The sequence below is a fragment of the Epinephelus lanceolatus genome, chromosome 21 (assembly GCF_041903045.1).
Source record: "Epinephelus lanceolatus isolate andai-2023 chromosome 21, ASM4190304v1, whole genome shotgun sequence".
NCBI lineage: Eukaryota > Metazoa > Chordata > Actinopteri > Perciformes > Serranidae > Epinephelus > Epinephelus lanceolatus.
The window spans coordinates 36,818,907-36,843,588 of record NC_135754.1 but is presented as its reverse complement, the minus strand read 5'-3'; the positions used below and the strand labels follow the sequence as shown (position 1 = coordinate 36,843,588).

The window sequence follows — 24,682 nt, the reverse complement described above, 5'->3', positions numbered from 1 at the left end:
TTTACAGCTTTTACTCAGATTATTTTTGTTTAATTTGTTTGGATAGATCCTCGTCTATTTGGACAGACAGGGATCTGAGTGTCACCAGAAAGTGAAACACTGTTCAATACTTTTCTGATTTGATTTTCTAATGATACAATTAACTTCAAATGCGTCTTATCGACCACGTCCACAGGATATTTATCTCAGGACGTTTTCAAGTGTTTTTGAGTCGTGATGAAAAATACAAAACAAAGTATATACGCAGTGTTTTTTAAAGCATCACTTTATTAATTGATATGAGCTCATCATCCATGGTAAAAATAAATAAAGAATATTTCTAATGATATCACTCGTTGAAATGGACAAAACAAAACAAACAAAAAAACATGATAAAGTAATATAAGTAATCTTGTTTTTTCCAAATGATTTATGAGGTCATTTCGAGTAGAAATACACATTTGCATTTTTTTAATTTATTTTTTATTTATTTTGGTGTGTGTGTGTTTGAAACATAACTTGGTTCTGAAAGGGTTAAAATACCACTTGTTCTTTTTAAGGAACACTGTGGAGTCCCTCAGGCCACAAATGTTACTGACAGTCTCTGATGAGTCAACGATGCATAACACAAACAATAAATAACAACGTGAGGTAAATAGTTAGAAAATATTTAAACTGCAGACTTTTTGTGTCTTTGTTTATTAAAGTCTGAACTTTAATAAACAATATTATTGCTTCATTTACTTTGTAGGGATGTGGCAAAAAAAAATTATTTATTTATTGAACTGGATATATGATGGGAGGCTCAAAACGTTGTATATGTTTTATATAATATCTCCTTCATTCACTTATTTAACATCCACTCCTCAGTCTTCTGCACAGTAACATTTGGCACTTGCAGGACTCCGTACAAGCGGCTGCAGCCTCCCGAGGAGCTGTCCGGTCCCGCGTGGTGCTGAAACTGTCCAGGCTCCCTCAGCAGGCAGCACCTCCGGAAGTTCAGTGAAGCTTCATGTGGACACTTTCGCCGAACTAGACTTGGCCAAACAATTAAAAGACATTTCTGAGTCTCATTCATTCGCAAGAAATATCCTTTAATTGTAAAGTCAAGTGTAGTAATCTTCACTTCCGGAGTGGGAACAGTCCCGCTGGTTCCCGCAGGTCGTCAGCCCCTCCTGGCGCATGTGAAGCGACAAAAAAAAACAACACCTGGAATGACATCACGGGAAAGGTCAGTGACGTCACGTGCATATACCACCGCAGCGGTCACGGGTTACAGAAGACAAACACATCCATGACTTCATTAAACCCGGCTGGACCTGCAGCAGAGGCAGCTTACCGCCGCAGCGTCAGTGCGCTGTGAGAGTCGCTGCATCCTGCCGTCAACACGTCTCCCTCCTCCCGGCTCCTCCGGTACCGTGACACCAGCGTGTCCGAGCCTCCGTTCCCGTGGAGCTGAGGAGTCCGCCTCCCCGTTTCACTCCCATCTATCCCTTCCCCCAAATCCTTCCGACGCGCTGCTCCTTCATTTGTGACCCTTCGCTCCCTCTTCTTCTCTGGAAAATCCTGGGAAGATTTTACGCACGCGCCAAAGTCTGTCCTCGCCTTGTATCCGGACGCACGAGCGCAACGTTACAACTCAACATGTTAGACGTGTCGGAGGTTTATTCTTACCAGCCTGACATTGGTCACTGTTTTTAAGCGAAACCTGCTCCGTACCTCGGGTCCGTGCGCCGCGCGTCATCCACAACCTCTCCAAGCTGCCAGGGGGGAAATACCGCATCACACCGGTGTCACTCACACTTGACCCGAAATTCATTAAAGCTCATGAGACTCGAGACATCTACACCGCCAGCCGTTGCTGAGATTAAGTTGCTCAGCTCACAACTGCCGCGTTTCTCTCCGTGTGTCCACCGCGGGAAAAAACAACTGGGGAGCATTGTGTTGAATTTACGCACAAACACCGGAGCGCGGGCGGAATAACGCGGTGTAGCAGCAACACGCGGAGTAAATCCAACGCATGTAACAGCTTCATTGCAACGCGGCACTGCGGTGGTAACGGCTCCTCTTGCCGGTGCTGAATCAACCAACTTGAGTCGGTGTGGTGAGCGCGTCCAACGCGTGAAACGTAAAGTCGGGCTGTCACAAGTTCATTACACGACCGGCACCGACGACCTCCCACCCCTCCGAAAAAACACCTACCGACCAACTGACTCTCCGTCCGGGGCGCGACTACCTCCGCGTCTCGCTCCCTCTCACCCCCGTCTCCTCCGCGGTGCGCACCGGCTCCCATCCATCCCTCCATCTCTCTCCATCTCCATCCCTCGCCTCTCTTTTCTCCGGTCGGGCTTCCAGCGCCGTAGATAGAGGCTCTGCAATCACGTGGGTCGGGGGAGAAGAGAGAGAGCGAGAGAGAGAGGGTCCCTCCTCCTCCTCCTCCGCAGTTTGCAGTGTGTTATGTCTCAGACTCGGAGGTAGAGAGTCAGAGCTGCTCGTCTGGCGGATCTCAACCTCTGAAACAAACCCCCGGTGTCTTCTCTCATCCGTCCCCGCTTCCCTCCACACTTACCCGGGTTTGTTTCTCTCCGGAGCCCTGGACGCATCTATTCTTTCTTTTTCTACCCTTCTTCTTCCTCTCGACTCCGGCCAACAGTTTGGTCTTTGGGATTTGGGCTTTTTCTTTTTTTTTCTTTTTTTTTTTACTATTCGGTGGCGCTTTCACTCAGCACAGTTCCCTGCTGCCGCCGCTGCCGCTGCTGCTGCTGCTGCTGCCGCTTTTACGCACCGACGCTTATTTTGGATTTGCTCATCACTGGAGAAAAAACACCAAAATCAGCGAGGTGGATCCGTGGATGCGCCTTTTTGGCTCAAACTGGAGATGGAAATGCTGACATTGTTATTTCATTCCCTGTGGATATTGCAATGCAACACAGTGAGCGCCGACTCCATCATTCACATTGGTAAGACACCAACCGGGGCTTCTTCTCTTTTTTTTGGCTTTGCTGTGCAGGGCTTTGGCTGTAGGGAGACACGAGCTGGTGGCTGCATGCAGGGACGCTTCACATGCACAATGTGAGCAGAGAAGCAGGTTCCTGATGGCTTTGTGAAATGTGGACTGATTAGTGGGGTTCAAGTTGAGCTGAGGCAGAATCTGCATATCAGAGTTTCCGTGCATGCACTGATTTTCAAAGCTCCTCTCCGCTCTGGACCCGAGCTCACATCTGATTATCATTCCGATCCGTGCTCGGATAATGTGTCGGAAGGAAGGAAGGAGGCTGTTGCATGTAGGCTCAGACGCACGCAGCGCAGCCTGGTAGAAGTGCCCGCAAAGTGTTGCGCCGTGCCATCCATCCCTCCATCCATCCCTCCATCCTTCCCAGGCAGGGAGAGCTCATGTCGATGCATATTCACATTCACATGCAGAGAACCTGAAGCTGGCAGCAGAAACTGGCCCGACATGGGTGTTTGGAGGGTTTTGCTTCATCCATCCATCCATCCATCCATCCATCCTCTCTCTCTCTCCCTCCCTTCCCCCTCCCCCTCCTCCTCCTCCTCCATCTCTCTCTCCCTCGCCTCCCCTCATCTATAAGCCTGAACTTTGAATTAGACGTGAGTGAAATGTTAATCAACTCTGCCAGGGGAAGCGATGACAAAGGGGACAAACGCCGACTGTTCGGGCTGTGAAACAACAACCAAACAGCCAGTTGGCGAGCTGCTCCTCTTCATCACCTATTTTCCTCCCATATCAGTCAAGTCACTTTTTCAGTCGCAGCAGGAGTTGATGGAGGAAAGCGGAGTCAGGGAGGATCGGAGGGGATTCTGAGAGGAGCGCAGACTCAATGAGACACCACCGACTGATCGCACGCTCACAGCCGCACGCGCTTTTCATATAAACTCCCCAATTTGCACTAATTCCATTCAGAGGCTGCTGTTCGCCCTGAGATGATTGGATGCGGCACGCAGCCGCCTTCAGTTTGGAATACAGCCCTTCGGTTTGTAAGAGGAGGAAGTAAAGAGAAATAATAATCCAGATCTGCTCTGCAGCTCAGACCGTCAGCCCCGGCCAGTGGCAGCACTGCGGTGGCCTGTTGGTTTGAGCCAGGAGAGGGGGGAGGGCGCGGGGGTGGGAGTGAGGGGGGGGGGGGGGGGGGGGGGGGGGGGGCAGAGCCATTCATCTCATAAGAATACACTTCCTACTTTAATGGTCACACTGCGTCTCCATCATGGAAACATGTCAGGCAGTGTTTTATATGCTGCAACACTTAATGATGACAAACTGGCAGTACACTCTAAAAAATATTCATGGTGTCAGTGTTTTTTTTTTTTTTTTTTAGTTTTCAGCATAAAAAAATGCGTTTGTTAGGTTGGTCAAAATCCAAAACATTTTTGATATTTTTTCAGTAGGGTTAGGGTTAGAATAAAAACGTTAGTTTTTTTTTTTTTAAAGAAATGGCCACTGAACATCAACACACTTTCTGGACAAATATTAAGTTTGTTCAACTTAATGAACTTTTTTGAGGTGAAAGCAAATCATCTTGGTTTCCCTGAAATAACTGAGTTTGTCAGATTATAAAAGATTCATAGGATTAACTCAATAATGTCAGAGCTTAAACTGCTTATATTACCATAATTTATGTACTTGTTAAACTTAAACCTTTGGATTATTTTTGAGTGTGCTACAACACTTTATAATGACAAACTAGGAGTACACTCCAAAAAATGATCATGGGGTTAGTGGATTTTCTTTCTTTTTTTTCTTTTTTTTTAGTTTAAACTTATTGAGTTTGTCAGATTATAATAGATACAAGCAAATGTATACTTCTTTTTTTAATTGAACCATTGGATTATTTTTTAGAGTGTGCTACAACACCTAATGATGACAAACTAGGAGTACGCTCTAAAAAATATTCATGGGGTGAAATGTTTTTTGTTTGTTTGTTTGTTTGTTTTAGTTTTCAGCATTTAAAAAAACGCTTGTTACATGAAAGTGTTTTAGTCAGTTAGTTTATAACTATTTTGAGAAGTTTGTCAAAATCAAAAATATTTTTGACATTTTTGAGTAAAATTACATTGAAACAAAAAGTTTGAATATCTTAAAAAAAATCCATGAAATATCAACACAGTTTTGGATACATATTAAGTTGGTTCAACTTAATTCATTTTTTTTAGGTGAAAGCAAATCATATTGGTTGGACACATTTAATTCAGTTTGTCAGATTAGAAAAGACTCAGGATTTAGTCAATAATGCAGAGTTGGAACTAATTAAACATGCAAATTGTTACCTTCATTTTTTTTAAGTTGAACCAGTGGATTATTTTTTTCAAAATGATGAAATGAGTTTTTTAGAGTTCTGAGAGGCTCTGAACTTCAGTACCAACTGAGAATGTGCTGAACAGTGTGTCAAGAGTGAATATGGGAGAGTGGGAGTCTGAGCAGAGTCCTGTGCACAAACTGCACACTCTAAAAAAAATCCAGTGGTTCAACTTAAAATAATTAAGTACACAGCATCTTTTTAAGCTGTTCCAACTCTGCATTATTGAGCAAATGCAATGAGTCCTTTATAACCTGACAGACTTAGTGAGATGATTTACTCTGACCTCTAGAAACTGAATTAAGTTGAACCAATTTAATTTTCATTCATATCTTGTGTTGACATTTAGTGGTCCAACTATTTTATTTAAGACATTATAACTTGTTTATTTTAATTCAATCTTACTCAAAAATGTCAAAAAATGTTTTGATGCTTTTGACCACCCTATTAAAATACATTTTAAACTGACTAAAAAATGTTAATGTAACAAATGTAATTTTTCATCAGAATCAGTTTTATTGCCAAGTAGGTTTTCACATACAAGGAATTTGGCTTGGTGTATTGGTGCATAACAAAGAATATAAAATATAAAAATATCTAGAGTAATTAGAAGCATGTGTATAGAAAGGAAATACTATAAACAATTATTATATAAAATCTGAATGCAAATAACAATAATAATAGTAATATAAAAAATACTGTTCATGCTGTAAAAACTGACCCCATGAATCATTTTTTAGAGTGTACAGAGCTTCACTGGAGCTAAACGCTGCTGCACACTTCAGAAAATCTGTGTAGAATTGTAGAGAATGGATAGAGGGATGAATGGATGGACAGATGGACGGATACTTTACTGTCCCTCAGGACAAAATCTGCGCTCGCACATGGAAACAGCAGAGAACAGTGATACAGGATTATCGAGAACACAAAACACAACAAATAAATGAGGCGATGCCAAATAGTGAGACCGGATACAAACATGAAACCACGCTGCTGCAGACTGGGAGTAATTATGAACAAAGAATGGAAATAAAAAGAGAAATCTGAGCTGATATTGACACATTTTATCAGAGGAGAAAGCTGATTGGTTTGAGGGGCTGTTTGGAGTTTAACCTGCTGCGTGTTCAAATATAATCAGTGACATCTGGGTGAAATAATGATTCCATACATAAAAACACTAGATGTGTTTTTCCTCTCATGCACACAGATTGTTAACAATTTTTTGCACCTTTGAAAGTCGATCACTGTCGACTGATATGTGTCAGTGTTTCAGGTATAGAGAATTATGTTTGTGGATTCAGAACAGGGAAATTTTCTCAGCCTGAGGACGAGCTGGGGGTCGTTAAACTAAAGCATCGAAACATGAGTGGGGATTTATCCTGCAACATCTGGCTCTTGACCAGACGGATCAGAGGGTCCTGTTGCTCTTACTGAGAACATATTTCACAGAATATAGATGAAGAACCAGCTGCTTGTGATGAAGTTGTTGGATTGAGAAGTTCAAATCAGAGGTGACGGCCTCAGTGTGAATGTGAGCTCTGAGCGAGTAAATCTAAACCAAGGAGTGATTTTCTTTCTCAAATTCTTTCATTTTATGGAGTTTTAGACGTCTGTGGAGGTCGAAGTGTTCAGTCCTGCACAAGAACAAGAAGGAAATGTCAGGAAGATTAATATTCTGCGTAACAGAAGTGTTTCCTTCTTTGTTCCTTTATTAATCTCATGACCCTGAAGATTTGTTACATCATCTTTCTTTAGCACCACATGATTTTAATTTTTCAGTTGAGGACCTCACTTATTTGACTTCACTGGATCAAAAGTGCTCTTGGTAAGTTGTGACTCCTGGTCGCAGGTCGTAGCCACAGCGCGGACATGACTGGTGAGCAGTTTAACCCTTTGACACCTGGATCGACGTCGGTTTTCTTGTGCTACATTCAGTCGCCATTCACGAGCATTTAAAGCTTTGGAACCAGAGCAGATTGGTTTGATTTCTTTTGAGCGTGTGGAAACAAAGGCAAATGGGCAACTTGGTGAGGAGATAGTAAAATGTGACAAGAAAAATAACCGGAAAAAAAACAGCGAGTTTTTATTATTGTGTCATTGCATAGAAATATGCCCAATCTGCATGGGCTCACAAGACACCATAAAAATCACAATAAGCCGGGACCAGAATCCAGCGTACATATTTTCAGACAAAAGCAAAATGAAGGAAAATGGTACGAAGCGGCAAAAGCATCGTACATAATCAGATCATCACTGTGTCCGACTGAGTTCATGGATCATTCACCAAGCGCTGAAATAACTGAAATATCTACTAATCACACAAACTTTCCTGCCTTCTCTTCCAGGTGTTCACAACAAAATCTGCAAATTTAAACAATTTTGGTCAACTGAGCACCAGAACATGTCGGGGTTTAAACGAGTCATTTCATGGAGCGTTAACTCTCATAAGTCATAATAGTTTGTGCCGTAAAGAAAATGGGACTCGTCTTCACCCAAATCACAGAGCTCCCACATTCTGCTCTCCTCCTGAATATTGTTGAATGGCCTCGATGGCCGGCTCTCAGCTGTGCAACTAAAGATCTCTGGCTCCGAGATAAATGAGATGTTACAGATGGTTCGGGGCCAAACTTCTGTTTTATTTGCACATATGTCCAAAATTTAGTCACTGACAGAATGTTTTCAAACCGTTTCTCTTTAAATTTCAGAAACAGCTTTTTTGTAATGAGGTTAGTGTTGCAGCGTAAGTTCTTCCTGTAAATATATATCATGTGCAGCTCCTCAAAGACTGAGCAGAGCTCCTTCCTCCTTCTCTGTGAATTTACTCCACATCAACACCTTATTCTTATATATTTATATTAGGCCTGTCAAAGGTAACACGTTAATAAGGAGTTCAAGCAAATTCCCTTTAATGCGGCTAATTTTTCTGACGCGCAGTTAACGCAAATACCTTCTGTAGTTATTGACCCTCGGCCCACCCTGTAGTGTGGGAAATCAGGAAGCGATGCAGCAGTAATGTTGTTGATGGCAAGTGGAAACAAACCTCCATGAGCAGAAACGGATAAAGAAAGGCGTCTTTTGAACGGCTTTGCCAGATGGTCCTCTCAGCGAGACCAAAGTTATTTGCATTTAGTGTAGATGAGTCACCACTGGAGTACGTGGAGCTGCTTAAAGAAAACACAGGATGTGTAAAGTTATCCTCCACAAGTGTAAACACTACAGACACAAGACACTACATTGTGTTAGTGTTATTGATGGTGGTGCTGTGGTCAGCATTGTTGCTTCACTGCAAGACGGTTCCTGGTTCAAACCCAGGGATTGATGAGCCAATCTGTGCGGATACCTGTGTCAGCGTGGGCCTCCCCTGGGTGCTCCGGCTTCCTCCCACAGTCCAAAGACATGCAGGTTAATGTAGGTGTCTGTAGGTGTGAGTGTGAATGGTTGTCTGTCTCTATGTGTCAGCCCTGTGATAGTCTGGTGACCTGTCTAGGGTGAACCCTGCCTCTCACCCAGTGTCAGCTGGGATAGGCTCCAGGCCAGCATGACCCCCAACAAGATAAGTGGTCATGGAATATGAGTTTGCTCGTTTCTTTGCCCTTCTGGCGCGATGACGTATACAGCGCGCATGCAACAAGATGGCAGCTTCTAAAAACAAGAGATGGTCCCGAGCGGTCTTCTACCTCCTTTCTCCTCCTCAACAGACGAAGCATTAGCAGAACAAGCCTGAAAAAGCACTAAGAATGGCGTCGTCAAGCATCTTGTTATCCGGAGCGAGGACTACAGTGTTTTCTTCCGGTAAACACGTAACATCCGCCCCGCCCCCTATCCAATCAGAAACCTTCCCTGCCCCAAACCTTGCACGGACCCGAATACAGGCGATTAAACTGATCTCCCGTGTAAACCCTCACTGGGAATGAATATTTCCCATGTAAACTACCTGGAAAGACTTTGAATGATTTCATTCAGATTTATTTCATTCTGAATGAGAAGCATCATGTAACCACACCCATTGTTTCAGATTGTTGCAATAATAATAAACATATATATGCATAAAGCAAGCATATGATGTCCAGGATGGATCCAGTCTGGACCCTTAGGAAAGGTTCCCAATGCTGCTTCGTCAGGATGAGTAAAATCACAAGGTGGACAAGGTCTGCATCAGGTGTTGAGGGAGCAGGGCAACCTGATGAGAAATGGGCGACTGGAACAAAACATAGATGGACTAGAGCAGAGAGGATGAGGGATATATGGATGCTTTGAAACCCAACATGTAGGCTGACAAAGACTATACATTTATTTATCTATTTCCGGTCATTTCCTTTCTTGTTTGTTTTTATTTTTTATCTATCTTTTTTTTTGCTATTTTTCAGGAATACTTTTGTATCTTTTACTATTTTCTTGCTCATTTTTGGGTCATTTCTTGTAAACTTGCTCATTACCCTTCTCTTATGTTCTTGAAAGCAATCAGGCAAACTTGCTCAGGTTTTAAAGGGTTAACCAAAGATTCATTTTCCTCTCTCACAAGGAGTTTTGGACCCAAAGAGGTGACACGAGAGGCAAGCAATGATCTGAAACTGAAACATCGTTTTGTGTAACAGACATGTTTTTTTTAATTGTATTAATCCCAAATGACCTCTGAGGTTCTTCTCGGAGCCTCCTGAGGTGAAACAGCAGAATAAAGATTATTGTAAGAACAAAGGAAATTGTTTTGATTCTGTCAAGTGGGCCACATGGGCCTCCAACATTATTCTGACAGTGAATTTGAGGGCTAGTTTTCACAACGACGATGTACAAGGATTCAAAATAAAACGAAATTGCCTCTCAGCTCGAACTACACTGAGAAAATGTGGGTTTTGATTTAAACCCAGAGTGTAAAGCCTGAGCTGCTTCCCTTCCCCTCCTCCCCCTCCTCCCCCTCCTTGTGGCTGATCTGTGGTTGGCTGGCTGCGTTCAGAGCCTTCGTTGTTCCCCTGAACCAACTGACAGTCTGACTCTGACTGACTTGGCAGCGTGACGCGACGCCCAGATCAGATGTGACAGTGTTCCAACCTCAGCCCCGAAACCCCTGCCCGAGCATCTGCCTCGTCCAGCCGTGTGGCTTTATCGCCAGTGACATATCCCTGTTTGTTTGTCCCTGCCTCTCTTCTGCTCCCTGTAGAGGATCAGTGGCAGGCCGTGGGTGTCTCGCAGTAGGATGGTGGTGGTGGTGGTGGGGGGGGGGGGGTCACTCTGTAAAAGAGCTGATACAGATGAAAACGTGGCGCTTCAGTCAACCTGCTCCGACCTCTGTCCCGCTTGCTGCGCTCGTGTGCATCCTGCAAGTTCAAGAGTCTGCAGGTTTCCATCTCATCCAATCACAACAGCAGCTGGTTTCTCTAATTAGTCCCGCCCCCCCGCTCTCTGTGAATGTGCAGGAATCAGTGGAAACAGCTGCTGCGGGGTCTGCGAGTTGTGACTGGAGAGAAAAAGCCAGTGGTCGAGGAACGTCAGTTTGTCTGAGTGAAGGTCAGCACCAGGAGCAGGAGCCTCCAATCAATCCTGGCCTTTAATTAAATATCACATATCAAGCTGTCAGTGAGGTCCCGTCCTGATCTGACGGATGCTCTTGGGCGGCACATGAAAACATCTCTTTCCAGAAAAGAGGAAGGTAAAATCATTATGACAATCAGACAAATACCAGGTTGTCAGAGCTCCAGAAGCTGATGCGGGCTGATGAATCAGTTTACAGACGTGCTGAGACGATATCGAGCTGCTGCTGTTAGAAGCAAACATGACGGAAATTTGTCTTTGATGGAACTCAATAAATACACACACAGCTCAAACATCTCACCCAGATCCCTGACCACATCTCCGTCCAGTTGCTTCGGGTTTAAGTGAAAAGCTACAGTGTGTCTTATCGCCTTGTCCTCTGTTTGGTTTTAGTTCTGATGATTTTGACAACTTGTGCTGATTATTATATCTGAGTCTTACATTTGCTGTTAAGGGATACTTTGCAGCGGATTCTTACATCTTCATATGACGCGCTAGGTCCCCTGGGTGCTTCAGTTGTTGACGTTCTGGGACACCGTGTCAGTTTACGCTTGTTACATAAAATGTGTCTTTTCTATTACACAGAACAGGTAGCGTAGTTTCACTGGGGTCCATGAGGTGCGGGGACACATAGAGAGAGTGGGCCCCTCAACAATGTGTTGGATGGAGAATGGGCCCTTAAGGTCCTGACACACCAAACCGACAACTAGCGGCGACGAAAGCCAACTGCTACGTCGCCTCACGTCGCCCTGTGTCAGTTGCATTTGAACACACTACACGGACTACATCCAACGGCCAAGTAGCACGTACGTTCTGCGCCTGCATGAGAGAGAGTGGAGTGAGAGAGTGGTACATCCTGTCAGCCGAGGGGTTTCCTATCTGTGCAGCCGAGCACTAGCTCCGGTTTGTTATTCAGGTTAAAGTGTGAAGAAGCAGCGGGTCTGTGGGGCAGCTGAGTGAAGTGGAGCCTGAGGAGGAAGCACCGGTTAGCCCCGGTTTCACTACAGGCAGATTCACTCGCTACAGGGGCGAGGAAATAAAACCTGAACAGCCAATCAGAGTGATCTCTCTCACCGACAAGCTCCACCGCCGATTCACAAGCTGAATCGGCCGAAAAGCCACAGATGCCGAAGTGCTGACGGTGCTGGACACATCGAAAAAACTAGGGCGACAGATGCTCACAGACAGTCCGACTTTGGTCGACGGCCGACCGTCGGCTTGGTGTGTCAGGGCCTTCATGAGTGATTCTAAGAAGAACACTCATTAGATTAAAAACAGGTCATTTGCTATATATGGCCTTGAAAAAGGGAAACCCATCTCTGTCTTTTTTTTGTAAAATAGGCAACAGCATCTCTAACAAAGTGATTATGCTCATATCCTATATGCCCATACACTTCCTCTCCTGACTCCAGCTCCTTAAGTTACGTTGTTTCCAATCAGTCTTTCAGACAGACGCTGTCATACCTCCTCCAAAGGGTGGGGCTTTTCTCAGTGGTGTGTGACGCTGAAATCAGTGACCAAGAAGCTGTATTTAAGACTCTGGAATGAAAACAGGCTGTTGAGCCGTGTTAGGACTCTGCAGGAGAAAGGTGGAGGTGAAGCCTTGCCGGCAGCAGAAACTCTGTGTGGTAGCATTGGTGTTGCAGGAATAGGAAGTCATATTTAAATGGACCGCCTTGTTGTGAGAACAGGCTGTGATTGGTGTGTGACTGATGAAGAATAGTCTGCTGATGACAGCTGGGGCGTATGACTTTTGTGTCTTGCATGAACTTTAATTTTTCCTGGAACTTTAAACCGAGACTCTGTTCCTGAGTTTCCTGTTTCTCACCCCAGATGTTTTCAGAAATGTTTTATCATACCATTCATATGAAATTGATTGTTATCAGCCAGCCGCCATCGTGTCAAATGACCAAGCTCACATTATGTCACCGACCAGTGGGGGCATTTGGGGGCAGCTCATTCTGGTAGTTGCAGGTTTTTTTGAGCCAAAGCGAATGCCACAGTTCATTTTCTCTGTTCTCTCTGGTCATGTTGCACCAATGTCACAAGTGTTTGTGTCTCTGCTGCAGACACAGAGCAGTTTTATCAGCTGTGAAATATTTCTTTAGCAAAGTGAGAATGTTTTCTTCCAGCTTTCTGGCAGTTGAACTGTGAGGAACGGCTTTCAGATTTCAGCCTTTTAAACTCATTGTTAATGTAAGAAATACTGATAATGCAGCTTTGCAGAGCTCCAAGGAAAGAATTTTAACAGTCTGCTTTCAGACGGTTTTAGAGACCCATGAATATCAGAGTGCTGTTTTAATTCAATTCAATTTTATTTTATTTATAAAACCCAATATCGCAAATCACAATGAGCCTCAGAGGGTTTCACAGCATAAGACGTTTCTCTGTCCTTTGACCATTACGGTTGATGAGGAAAAACTCCCCCCAAAAAACCCTCTAAAAGGTAAAACAAATGGTAGAAACGGAGGAGGGATCTCTCTTCCAGGACGGCGGTTTCAGAGGCTTTTAAAACCTCAGGCAGAAGAAAAATGTTGACATTTAATTTTTCTACAAACCACGCGTACGTTACGTTTGAACGTTATTACGCAGCAGATCTGATGAAACTTTCTGTTTCAACAAGACTGTGGTCAGCATTCTGTAGTTGTGTTGTTTGTGCAAAGATCTCAAAAAATAAAATAAAATATTCTTAAAAAACAAGTGCTTATGTTTAGGCACAAACACCACTGGGTCATGGTTCGGAAAAGATCATGTTTCGGCTTAAAACACCCGGTTGTGGCAGCTTGTTCTCATTCCACGGTTGTCAAATACCACCAAAACGCCACCTTTCACGTCGGTAATGGCCAATCATACTGCACAAAAGGTGAGTCAGTTTATAATGCTGATGGAAGGCATCTGTCCCTATAGGGCAGGTGGGAGGGGTGCAGGTAGGTCCGACAAATGCTCCCCCGAGAGGCTGCTGTTGCTCCCCATGTGAATGTATAGCCAAACCATGATGTTTTTTTCTGAACCTTACCTCGTGCTTTTGTTGCTCAGGGAAATAAAAGTTAATGCAAGGTGTTTTACCAACATTTTAAGTTTATTTTGAGAAAGACTGTTTGCATCTAACAAGCAGAAACTGTACGTTTCCTGTGAAAACTTAAGTTTATTTTGAAAAGACACACTGCATGTAACAAGCGTAAATTAACACAGCACAGGAGGATACTTAGCGTGTCATATGTAGACGTGAAAGTCCACTGACCAAGTGGCGATATTTGATTAGTTTAGATGAGAAGATGTGGATTTTGGTGCCGCAGTCTCTGCTGGAAAAGCAGCAACGTCTCAGTAAAGAAACAACCGCTTTCTGTGCCACTATCCCCACTGGAAACATAAACATATGGGTTGCTCCTAAACACCCACGTTTGGTGCTTAAAAAGCTGATGGAAACACAGCGACAGGTTCGGTTTTGTCACGCCATCCACCATCCCCTCCACCTCCTGATGACAGAAGTCAGCTGATATACTCCATCTCTTTAGAAGCTAGATGTCCATGGAATATCCATATGCAACCTAGTTTGCAGAAACTTTCGATGCCAACATTTTCTTCTGGCGACTAGACAGGAAATCCTTTCAGAAAGTGCAAAATGTGTGCAAACTGTCAGGCCTCACTGTGAGCCAAGTTGGTATCGGCCTTCAGGAGCTTCTATCGGTCAGACTCGTATCTCCTCCCGTCCCCCGTGGGCTGTTTCCCAGCCCCGAAGGTCCTCTAAACGCCCCTCAGGCCATGTGGATAACAAGTCACTTTTCATAAGGAGCCCGAGGAGAAGAGATTACCCCTTCCCACAAGCCAGGCAGCTGACGAGGGATGATTTACAGTGCTGGTGTGGCGGCGAGCAGAAGGGGAGCCCTGCTTATCCGCGGCCGGGTGTTGGAAAGGCGAGCTGGAGCTGCAGGAATCCAATCTGTTGAGGCTGGCAAAGCGAATGAACAGCTGCGGCCTTTTCTTGCCCCGCCGCTAAATAAGATAAACTAACCCAGTTAGGGAACAACGCAAAAGGCTTCCCGCGCTGTCTCGGCGCAGGCTCAGCCAGGCCATTTACCTCCACCACCTGCACACGCACACACATACACACACTGTGTACAGATGCAGTCATGTACAGAGAGCCATCTTTCCAACATAATGTAGCGGCCTCGTTGGGTGGATTGAATAAACGTGGCATGTAGCAGAGTGTTTGACCCTGCGAGGGCACTGGAATACTCCGCAGAGAAACGTCAGCGTTTCAGCAGGTAGAATAGAGACAACTGTGTGGGCAGACGCACAGGAACAAGCTCAGAGAGGAAATGATTAAACTAATAACAGGTTGATGCTGCTGATACTGATCTTTTTATACTGAAGCTGCCAAGAGTCTATTTGTGCTGAATATCTTTAAATCTGATTTATTCATGGGGAACAAGAGAAGTGCGTCTGATGTTTTTGTCTGACAAAGCCTGGAAAAACTTCATCCAGCCATCATTAGACTGTAAACTTTGCTTTCTCAGATTAGTTTAGAGACATGTCCTGGATTTAGAACGTTTGTCAGGAAGAATTTGAGTCTGCTTTAGGTCGATGTTTCATATCAGTAGTGCTCGACTGTGGATGTACGGTGGTCACAGAAGGAGGTGATGAAGTATGGATCAGAGTTTTAGCACCACAGACGGAGATGACTGACGGAGACGACATGAGTTTCTGAGATGTGACTTGGATGAAGTTTGATTGAGAGACAGGTGTTGACTTTTTGCTTAGTCTGTCTGCAGCTGCAAAACATATTTGAGCCTTATAATGAAGGTAACTCTACACAGTCTAAATGAGCAGCTACTAATAGGTGTAAATGAGCATTCATATGTTTTAGCCCAAAGGATGCTGTTTATGAGTATTTGTGCTTTAACTGTGCAGCGTTAGTGGTGAAAGCAAACAAATCTGTCCAAGCACTGTTAAAGATTTTTCCTCTTTTGGATTTGGAGTACATAGTTAGCCTAGCTTGACTCCAGACTAGCTGCTGCTGTTGAGGTTTGGCAAACTTTGCCAGAAGAGGCACCTGGCCACAGATGCTGACGGACATTTTAGTCGATGACATGTTAACACCAAAGATTTCTCCATATTTGGTGGTTTTTGCCCAGTTTTTCTTCTGGTTGTCCTCATAAGTTGCGAGCACTGTGTCGCACAACTCCAAGTATTCAGACTAGTGTTGCACGGTATACTGGTACCAACGGTAGACCGCGGTACTAAAACACCACGGTACATATGATACCATAATGTTGGAGTACTGCAGTACTATGGCACCTCATGGTACCACTACTGTGGGATAAGTTCAAAGTCCAATCGCAAGAGGGTGAGTGTCCATGCGCCGTCCAATAACAGCGCACACTGGCCACCTGGCACTCAATATGCTGCTGCAGTGGTTTGTTTTCCAGTGACATGTCAGGTATTAGCTGAGCTATTGAGTGTCTTTGAGCAGTGAAAGTTATTCACTTCTTTTTACTTTTACTTCTTTTTACTCTTTTTACTATTTCTTTTTCATTTTACTATTATATACAAGTATTTTATTTTACTTTATTAAAAGTGATTTATCTTTTTATAAATGACAAAAGGCACATCTGCCTCATTTTTGCTGTGGTATCGTGATACTACTCAGAACTGTGATACTTTCACTGGTATCGTACCATGGGTCCCAATTTTGGTACCATGACAACACTAATTCAGACACCAACATTATCAGCTCCATCTTGTCATCTGTCTGCTTCTGTGATGCCCGACCCCTTCTATTTGATCCTCAAAAGCCACTTGGCTACCATCAGAAGGTCAACACAATGAATCATGTGCGGCAGAGCAAAATCTGCGCACGGCAGCTGGCAGCGCGGAGTTGCCACACGGTGGTTGGAGAGCATCTGCAGGTGCCAGAGTGCACAACAACGCATCAAAACAGAGCTTGTATATCATAGGGACGTGCCAGGATAGGATCCCTTGGCAGAGGTCCAGGCTAAGCCCCCAAATGTCCTCAAGTCCTAGAGATGCTCATGCGTACATGTGCAACGCTGCTGACTGACCCCTGACCTCCTGTCATTTTGCAAAACTGGCCAAAACAACTTGGGAATCGGGCGTCCACTAGCTTACCTGGTAGAGCAGGCGCTCCATGTACAAAGGCGGTGTCCTTGCTGCAGCAGCTGCAGGCTCAATTCCAACCCTAGCCCTTTGCTGCATGCCCCCCCACTTCATGCCATAACTGTCCTATCAAATAAAGACAAAAAGCCTTAGAAAAATCTTTAAAAAAACAAACAAGTTGCATATCCCTGCTGCACAGTAAGCCCAATGTGAGTTTCTTTGCGAGAGACTCGAAATGGTGTTCAAAACTCTTTTTTTCCAATTATCAGCAGAGTGACTGGAGACACCATGGGGAGTATTTATGGGCAGGGCTGGGACCTTTCTTTGCCCAGGGGACAAAGTCATAATTTTAGTTTTGGTGGAGTGTAAAAGCAGTGTCAGATCTGTGCAACAGTTCTTTTCTGGCGATTGTTATGCTATTCATGTTCTTTCAGAGAGGAAAGAAACAATCATGAAAAGACGTGATTGAAACTTTATAGCATGTGAGGATGCTGCAGAGATTCTGTCGCTCTGTTTGCCTGTTTTCTGTTGTCACATCTCACACTTCACTCACACTTTCTTTCCTGTCTGCTGGTTGTGTTTCTTCTCTCCATTCAGCTGCTTTTTTTTTCTCGATTTCTTCATCCAAATGAAGTGATGTGAGCTGCTGTCACATGTCCACATGCACATGCCCTGCCTGAGTAACTGTTGGCAGAAATATATTAATGATTTTAACAAACTTAAGCCAAGACTCTGCTGCATGTTTGCCAGACAGCTTTTTAATTATAAGCGTGGCCTAATTACTGGTGTGTTTTACACCAGATACTGGAAGCTTTAACACGCAGATGCATTTGCAGTTTACAAAGTGTGATTATGTTTGTGTTGTGTGACACTCTGCTCCTGGTTTAATTTAAAGTTTGCAGCTTCTCTGGAGTTCGATTTTGTGTATTAGATGCTGCTGGATGCTAATGACGAACAGCCTGACAGCTGCGGGGGCCCCATGGATCTTAATATCCATCGTGTTACATCCAGAGGAGGATGAATCTTGTCCATAATTGTTGGTTACACGTGCCAAAGTGGTCGGCCGCGTAGGTAATCTCAGCAGATGCACATTTCATTTGCATTAAGTTGCCGTCTGATGATTATTGGCTGCGTGACAGGAGGAAGAGGAGCTCAGGATCTCACATCCAGTGTGAAGGCTTGTGTAATGAAAAAGGCTGAGAATGGAGTTCAGCTTCAGGTGGCTTCCTGTGGTTTATTTCTGCACTCAATCTGGGAGCTGCTCCATGCCGCTGATGACGTCTGACTTTGTGGAAACATATTTTGTTTTTCACGTGGCTGGAATACATAAACGGTGACTCAGGCTGCTGTGGTGTTTGGTGCATCTCCTCCGCTGTCTGGGTTCCTCTGCAGCAGGTCACACAGCTGAAACATCCCTTATTTGGATGTTTAATTATGATAATAGCTCGGCTGCTTCTTTTGGACTCTGGGGAAACGTCGTCCAGAATCCTGGATGTAATAAATCTTGTTGTTGTTGTTGTACTTTGTGTTTTGCAGCATCTTAAAGCTCCACATTATTCATTTCACTTTTTAAATCTCCTCTGGCTCGGCATCAGAATAATTTAGTCTGTTTAAACAGAATGAATGTGAAGGTTAATTCCTCACAATACCTCGTCCTGATTAGCGACAGCAGCAGCCTCTGTTTTACCTTCACTGATGCTGAGCGGAGACTTACCTCTCCAGATGCTGATGGCCTGACTGGATGGATGTAAATGAGGGAGTCCTGCTGTGTCTTTCAGTTTACCAAAACAGTTTCAATTGAGAAAAATGTTTGTGTGACATCATTACAAATGACACTTTTCTTTCTATTATTTTTGGGGTCTTTCATCAGCCTCTGATGGATTCAGACACATGTGGCAGTCTGGCCTCATTTTGACGTCTAATAATGACTATTTCGCTCTCGACACAGTCTGGATTTTTGCTGGATGTCCTAACGCCTGTATGTGTTTGCTCAGCGTCCCCATGATTTTAGCCGCACAGGACAACAGTCATGTGCTTTGTCCTGAGAGGTCAGGCTGAGTCTGTTCGTCTGAAATATGCAAGAAGCTGTTTAACGTTCTGAATCCAGTCTGATGACTCATACTCTCACTGCATTCACTGCTTGGTGGGATGTCCTGGTGGTATAAGAGACACATGATGGAGCTGTGATGTAAAGAGGTGAAATGTTAATAAGTACAAAGATGTTTGCATAAAAACAAGAAATATTACGAAGCCTTGTTACTCAAAACAACATCAGAAAATACAGTTAGAAAGCTGCAGGTAGATTAAAGAGTTTCTATTGTATGAACATGATTGATTGTTAACCAGAACTCAACCTTATGAGTTCAGAGTTTCAGTCATTAGTATGTGTGTGTGTGCAGCCAGTTATCCAGGTCACCACCTCTCCCTCACGGCCTCAGTGTCACTGTGAAGTTAAACGTAAAGACAAAGAATAATTTGTGTTGCTGCGTTTTATTCTCCTCCGCCGCTCTGCTACATGTGTTTTAATTCCCGCGTGTTTTACCCACAGGTGATTTGCCACATGGGCAGCTTAAAAGATAAATGACACCTCTTATATTCCCGCTGATTAATCCCTTAATAGGAATGGATTTTCCTGGATGAGGGCGGGGAGAGGAAGAAGGCGAGGACGTGTAATTGCTTTGACTGTGGTTTGCTGAAATTGACCATTTCTGTCGATTAGAGCGATCAGAGGCGTGATAGAAGCTGGAAGTCAAATCTGTTCTAAATTTGCTCTCAGAGATATGATAAGATTAAAGTCTCTGTACGTCAGCGTGCAGAGCAGCGCTGCTGAATGGCACTCTGTTGTTTGCTCTGTAGTAAAGATGACTGACAGCTTCTTTATTTGGTTTTCCTTCCCACGGGACTCAGCCAGGCTGAGCGTCCATCTTTCAAACAGCACCGCAAATTTGTCTTTGGTTGTAGGCTGTCAGAAATGTAAATGATCTATAATAATATCCAGGTTCTCCTAGAATTCATTGTCCTCGTGTCGGTAAATCCCGTCTGTGGAGTCGGACGGGAGTCACAGCAGAGAGGCAGCAGCTGCAGACCTGTCGCTGTCCGTGGTGCTGAGAGGAAGACGAGAATGAAAACAAGACACTGATGTGATGCTTATTATTTAAACCTTTACACATGGTCTGGATCAGAGTCAAGTTTTTTATTCATTCATTTTTGAATGAATAACTTTGATTATTTTGTTCCAGTGCATTGTTCTGCTGGGAAACCTTTGGTTCTGGCATCATGTGGATACCACCTGACATGTTCCACCCACTCAAACACCGTTGCAGACCAAGTAGACCTGGCTTCTAAATTTCCCAGGTGCCAATCTGCTCAAGGATTCTTGTGATGTGCCGGTACCCCAGATGTACCCCTAATCCAAGGTGGGGCCTCCTTGGATCGGACCTGGCTCTGACCTGTTGAGACATGGACACAGGATCTCTGGGAGTGTCCCGCGGTGTCTGGCACCAGTGCGTTGGTGGCAGATCCATTTAGTCCAGTGGGTTGTGAGGTGGGTTAATGACACGTGCTACAGATGCTCATTCAGAGTTGACACCTTGAGGTCTTTGTCACATTCCTGAGCCATGTTTGCAGTGTGGCATGGTGCATTATCCTACTGGGGGGCCACTGTCATTGGGGAGTACTGTTGCCATGACGGCAGGGTACTTGGTCTGCAACGGTGTTTGAGTGGGTGGAACATGTCAGGTGGTATCCACATGAATGTCAGAACCAAAGGTTTCCCAGCAGAACAATGCACTGGAACAAAATAATCAAAGTTATTCACTTCACCTGTCAGTGGTTTGAATGTTTCTGCTGATCAGTGTGTGTGAGGTCACCCTTAACAGTCAATGTTTAGATATAAAAACAAAACCAACCAAGCAAACAACAACAACAACAAAATACAGGCACATGTATAGGACTCAGCCAGGGCCTCCATGGGGCCCTAAGCAAAATTTGATTTTGGGGCCCTATATTACTGCCAGTAATACTGATTACTGATCATTCACACACCTACTACAAGTTATTTCATGTTCTACTCGGTCATCACTTGTAAAACTAGAGGTGAGAACTTGTTGTTGTAGTTAGATTGTAATCCACAGTGATTAAGGGAATGGAAGCAGACAACAGATTTACAAACTTGCTGAAAAATCTTTCAATTAATATTTGGCAAAGCCAGCAACTCCCCCTACTGGCCACACAGAGAATCAGTACATAAAACCTCAAAGAGCAGCCCGGCATGTTTTAACCATTTAATCTGAAATGGTAGCAAATTCAGCTACAAGAGCAGCCTGGGGTTGATTTACACTTAATATTCAAAGTGATACAGTACTAAGTGGGACACCAAATGTCATCTAGGCCAACTAAAAGTAACAAAATAAACCAATCTTTACTGTAAACACAATCTGCTTTATTATTTGTTTGTTTTGAATAAACTGCAACACAGAGGGCACAGAGGATGGAGCAAAGGATGGAGATGGACCTAAGATGAAACACAACAACAAAAGCTAGTCATGCTACACTTGAAAATTATGCTGCTTATTTTCTAAGTAAAATAGTACAGCTATAGCTTATAATAAGAAAACAATCTGCCAGTGGAACAACTGCTTGAGAAGTTTTGAAATAATATGCATTTGTCTAAAAACGTCTCCCTTTTCATATCTTATATTAAAAATTATTCATCTCAGGATGTCCTGCAGTACACTGGGCAATTACAAAGGCTCTTTTGTTGTAACCTAAGCCTTACATTTCCAGAACATCCTCAGTGTCAAATTCCAAAACCATCTCCCAAATATGAACAAACTCACAAGCTTATTTCTCACCATGTAAGTTTTAGAGCCAACGGCCAAACTTTCTGTTTAATCTATCAACCAGCAGCCGAGAGAGAGAGAGAGAGGTGACTCCAGTTCCTCCAGTGTCTGCAACATGACTGGGCTCTGAACTGGTTGGTATGTGGGAAGCTGGTTTTAATTTGTCTCTGAGATTTAACACAATACAAGTTAGAGAAATAAGCTCATTAATGCAGCTATTCAACCATACATAAATAACCATATACAGTCAGGTCCATAATTATTTGGACAATGATACAGTTGTCGTCATTTTGGCTCTGTACACCACCACAAGATGATATGACTTGGCCGTTGCAGAACATTCCACTTCTTTGCCTTAAAATGTCTTTGGTTGCTTTTGCAGTATGCTTCAGGTCAATGTCCAACTGCACTGTGAAGCATCATCCAGTGAGTTTTGAAGCATTTGGTTGAATCTGAGCAGATAATGGTGCCCCAAACACTTCAGCTTTCATCCTGATGCTCTTGTCAGCAAGACAAGACTTCACTAGAATAAATACAGAGGGTTTATCACAAGATGCAAACCATTGGTTAGCCTTAAAAATGGAAGGCCAGATTAGAGTTTGTCAAAAACCATCTAAAAAGCCTGTACAGTTGTGGAACAGCATACTATGGACAGATAAAACAAAGATCAACTACCAGAATGATGGGAAGAGAAGAGAAGGAAGAAGGGAAGGAACTGCTCATGATCCAAAGCACACCACCTCATCAGTGAAGCATGGTGGAGGTACTGTTATGTCATGGCCATGTATGGCTGCCAGTGGAACTGGTTCTCTTGTATTTATTGATGATGTGACTGCTGACAAGAGCATCAGGATGAAAGCTGAAGTGTTTGGGGCTACATTATCTGCTCAGATTCAACCAAATGCTTCAAAACTCATTGGACGATGCTTCACAGTGCAGTTGGACATTGACCTGAAGCATATTGCAAAAGCAACCAAAGACATTTTTAAGGCAAAGAAGTGGAATGTTCTGCAATGGCCAAGTCATATCATCTGACCTGAATCCAACTGATTATGTGTTTCTCTTGCTGAAGCCAAAACTGAGGGCAAAACACCCAAAACACAAGCAGGAAGTGCAGACGGCTGCAGTAAAGGGCTGGCAGAGCATCACCAGGGAAGAAACCCAGCATCTGATGATGCCTATGTGTCCAACACTTCAGGCAGTCATTGACTGTAAAGGATTTGCAACCAAGTATTAAAACTGACTGTTTAATTGATGATTATGTTAGTTTGTCCAAATACTTATGAGCCCTTAAAGTCGGGGGACTGTGTGAAGAAATGGTTGTAATTCCTACACGGTTCATACTACATTTTTGAAAAAAGCCTTAAATGAAAGCTGAGAGTCTGCACTTTAAGCAGGTATTCATTGTTTCATCTAAAACCCATTGTGGTGGTGTACAGAGCCAAAATGACTACAACTGTATCATTGTCCAAATAATTATGGACCTGACTGTATAAACCAACAGGATGCAAATAAATGAGACGATCTTACATCAAGCGGACTGAATGCCAATAAAAGAACAAACTCTTGAATTTAAAGCAGATAAAAGTGCAAAATATTCAGAGGTGCATATAAAAATAGTGACATAGTGAACCTAAAATATAATAACATCAAAAATAATGATAATTGACAGTTGAACAGTTTTCATGGAGACAAAATACAGTTAAACTTGCAAAAAAAAAAAAAAAAAAAAATTGTACCTAAGAAACTCTACAATAGAGTTTCTTAGGTACAATTTTTTTTGGGGGGCGTAAAATTAACTTTTTACCTCATCTGCCATTGGCTAGTGACTTCCAAAAATTTACTGGCCAAACATATTTTTCACAAGCCAAATAAAAAAAATCGTGCCTTGTTTGACTAAAAATAGTGACCTTACGTTTTTCGTATGAAAGTCCAACTTTAGGAAAATCCAACCCTGTCCTCCGTGCTTGCGGCCAAGGCTGCAGCTCATCGTGTGGGTGTGGGGGTCGTAGGTCAGCCATGACCACGGCTGGCCAGCCTCGTCTAGTTTCCATTTTTCAATAAAATGCCGTGCGACATTTGTACTCCGTTTAACTGTCTGTTCTTCCTGTCCAAATCCAACATGTTCATCTTCGTTTTTCCTCTTCTGGCGGTGGCTTCACGGCAGAAATGTGTCGCTACATCTTGCTCAGAAGTTACCATAGAATGCCCAGGGTTCCGGTAGCTGACGTCATGTGTTCCCGGCACACGTATAATGAGCCGCGAAGGTCAAAATGGTCTGACACAGCTGGCAGAAATGGTCGAAGCACATAAAAAACCCACATGCAATTCAAAATTTTTCATCGGCCACTGGTGGGTGTGTGTTTTTGTTTTACACGCCAAACTCATTTTTTTTTCATTTTTTTTTTGGCGGGTGTTAATTTTACGCCCTGATATTACATTTTCTATGCTTTCAGTTGGCAGCAGATGTTTATAATACAATCTGAGCATAATGTCACCCAGTGAGCGTCACAGCCTCCACACACCTCCTGTGAGATGAACAGGTGACGAAAGAAGCCAGAGTTTACGGCTGCAGATCACAGAGGCTGCTAAATCCCAAAGTAAACCAGCCGCTTTCTCTGATTTTCCAGCCTGCTGGAGCTCTGGGACCCAAAGCCCCAGAATGCTGCTTGATTACCTGCCAGAGAGAGGAGGAGGAGGCCTGACAAACTTCCCGGCTACAATACATTGTTTTTGCATCAGCGGCGAGTAAATTGCATTTGGCTGCTGGCTGGTGTGAAGTTCCCACCCTGTATGCGGCGTAGGAATGTTTGCAAATATGCTAGAAAGGCCACAGACTGCGGATCACACTTTCATTTTCCAACTCAAACAAGATTTCTGTGGCAGTCATTTATAAATTCAATAACC

The 24,682-nt window shown here is 43.7% G+C and overlaps 1 protein-coding gene across 2 annotated transcripts in view; it reads left to right on the top strand.

The window, feature by feature from the left end:
• The first annotated feature begins 2,118 nt into the window (after nucleotides 1-2,118).
• The window catches only part of grid1b (glutamate receptor, ionotropic, delta 1b), an 860,177-nt gene continuing 837,613 nt past the window's right edge, over nucleotides 2,119-24,682 (top strand). For both annotated transcript variants that reach the window (XM_033611152.2, XM_033611151.2), the window contains exon 1: nucleotides 2,119-2,939. In XM_033611152.2, the coding sequence (XP_033467043.1) occupies nucleotides 2,858-2,939 (82 nt within the window). In that variant the 5' untranslated portion in view covers nucleotides 2,119-2,857. The remainder of the gene's footprint in view (nucleotides 2,940-24,682) is intronic.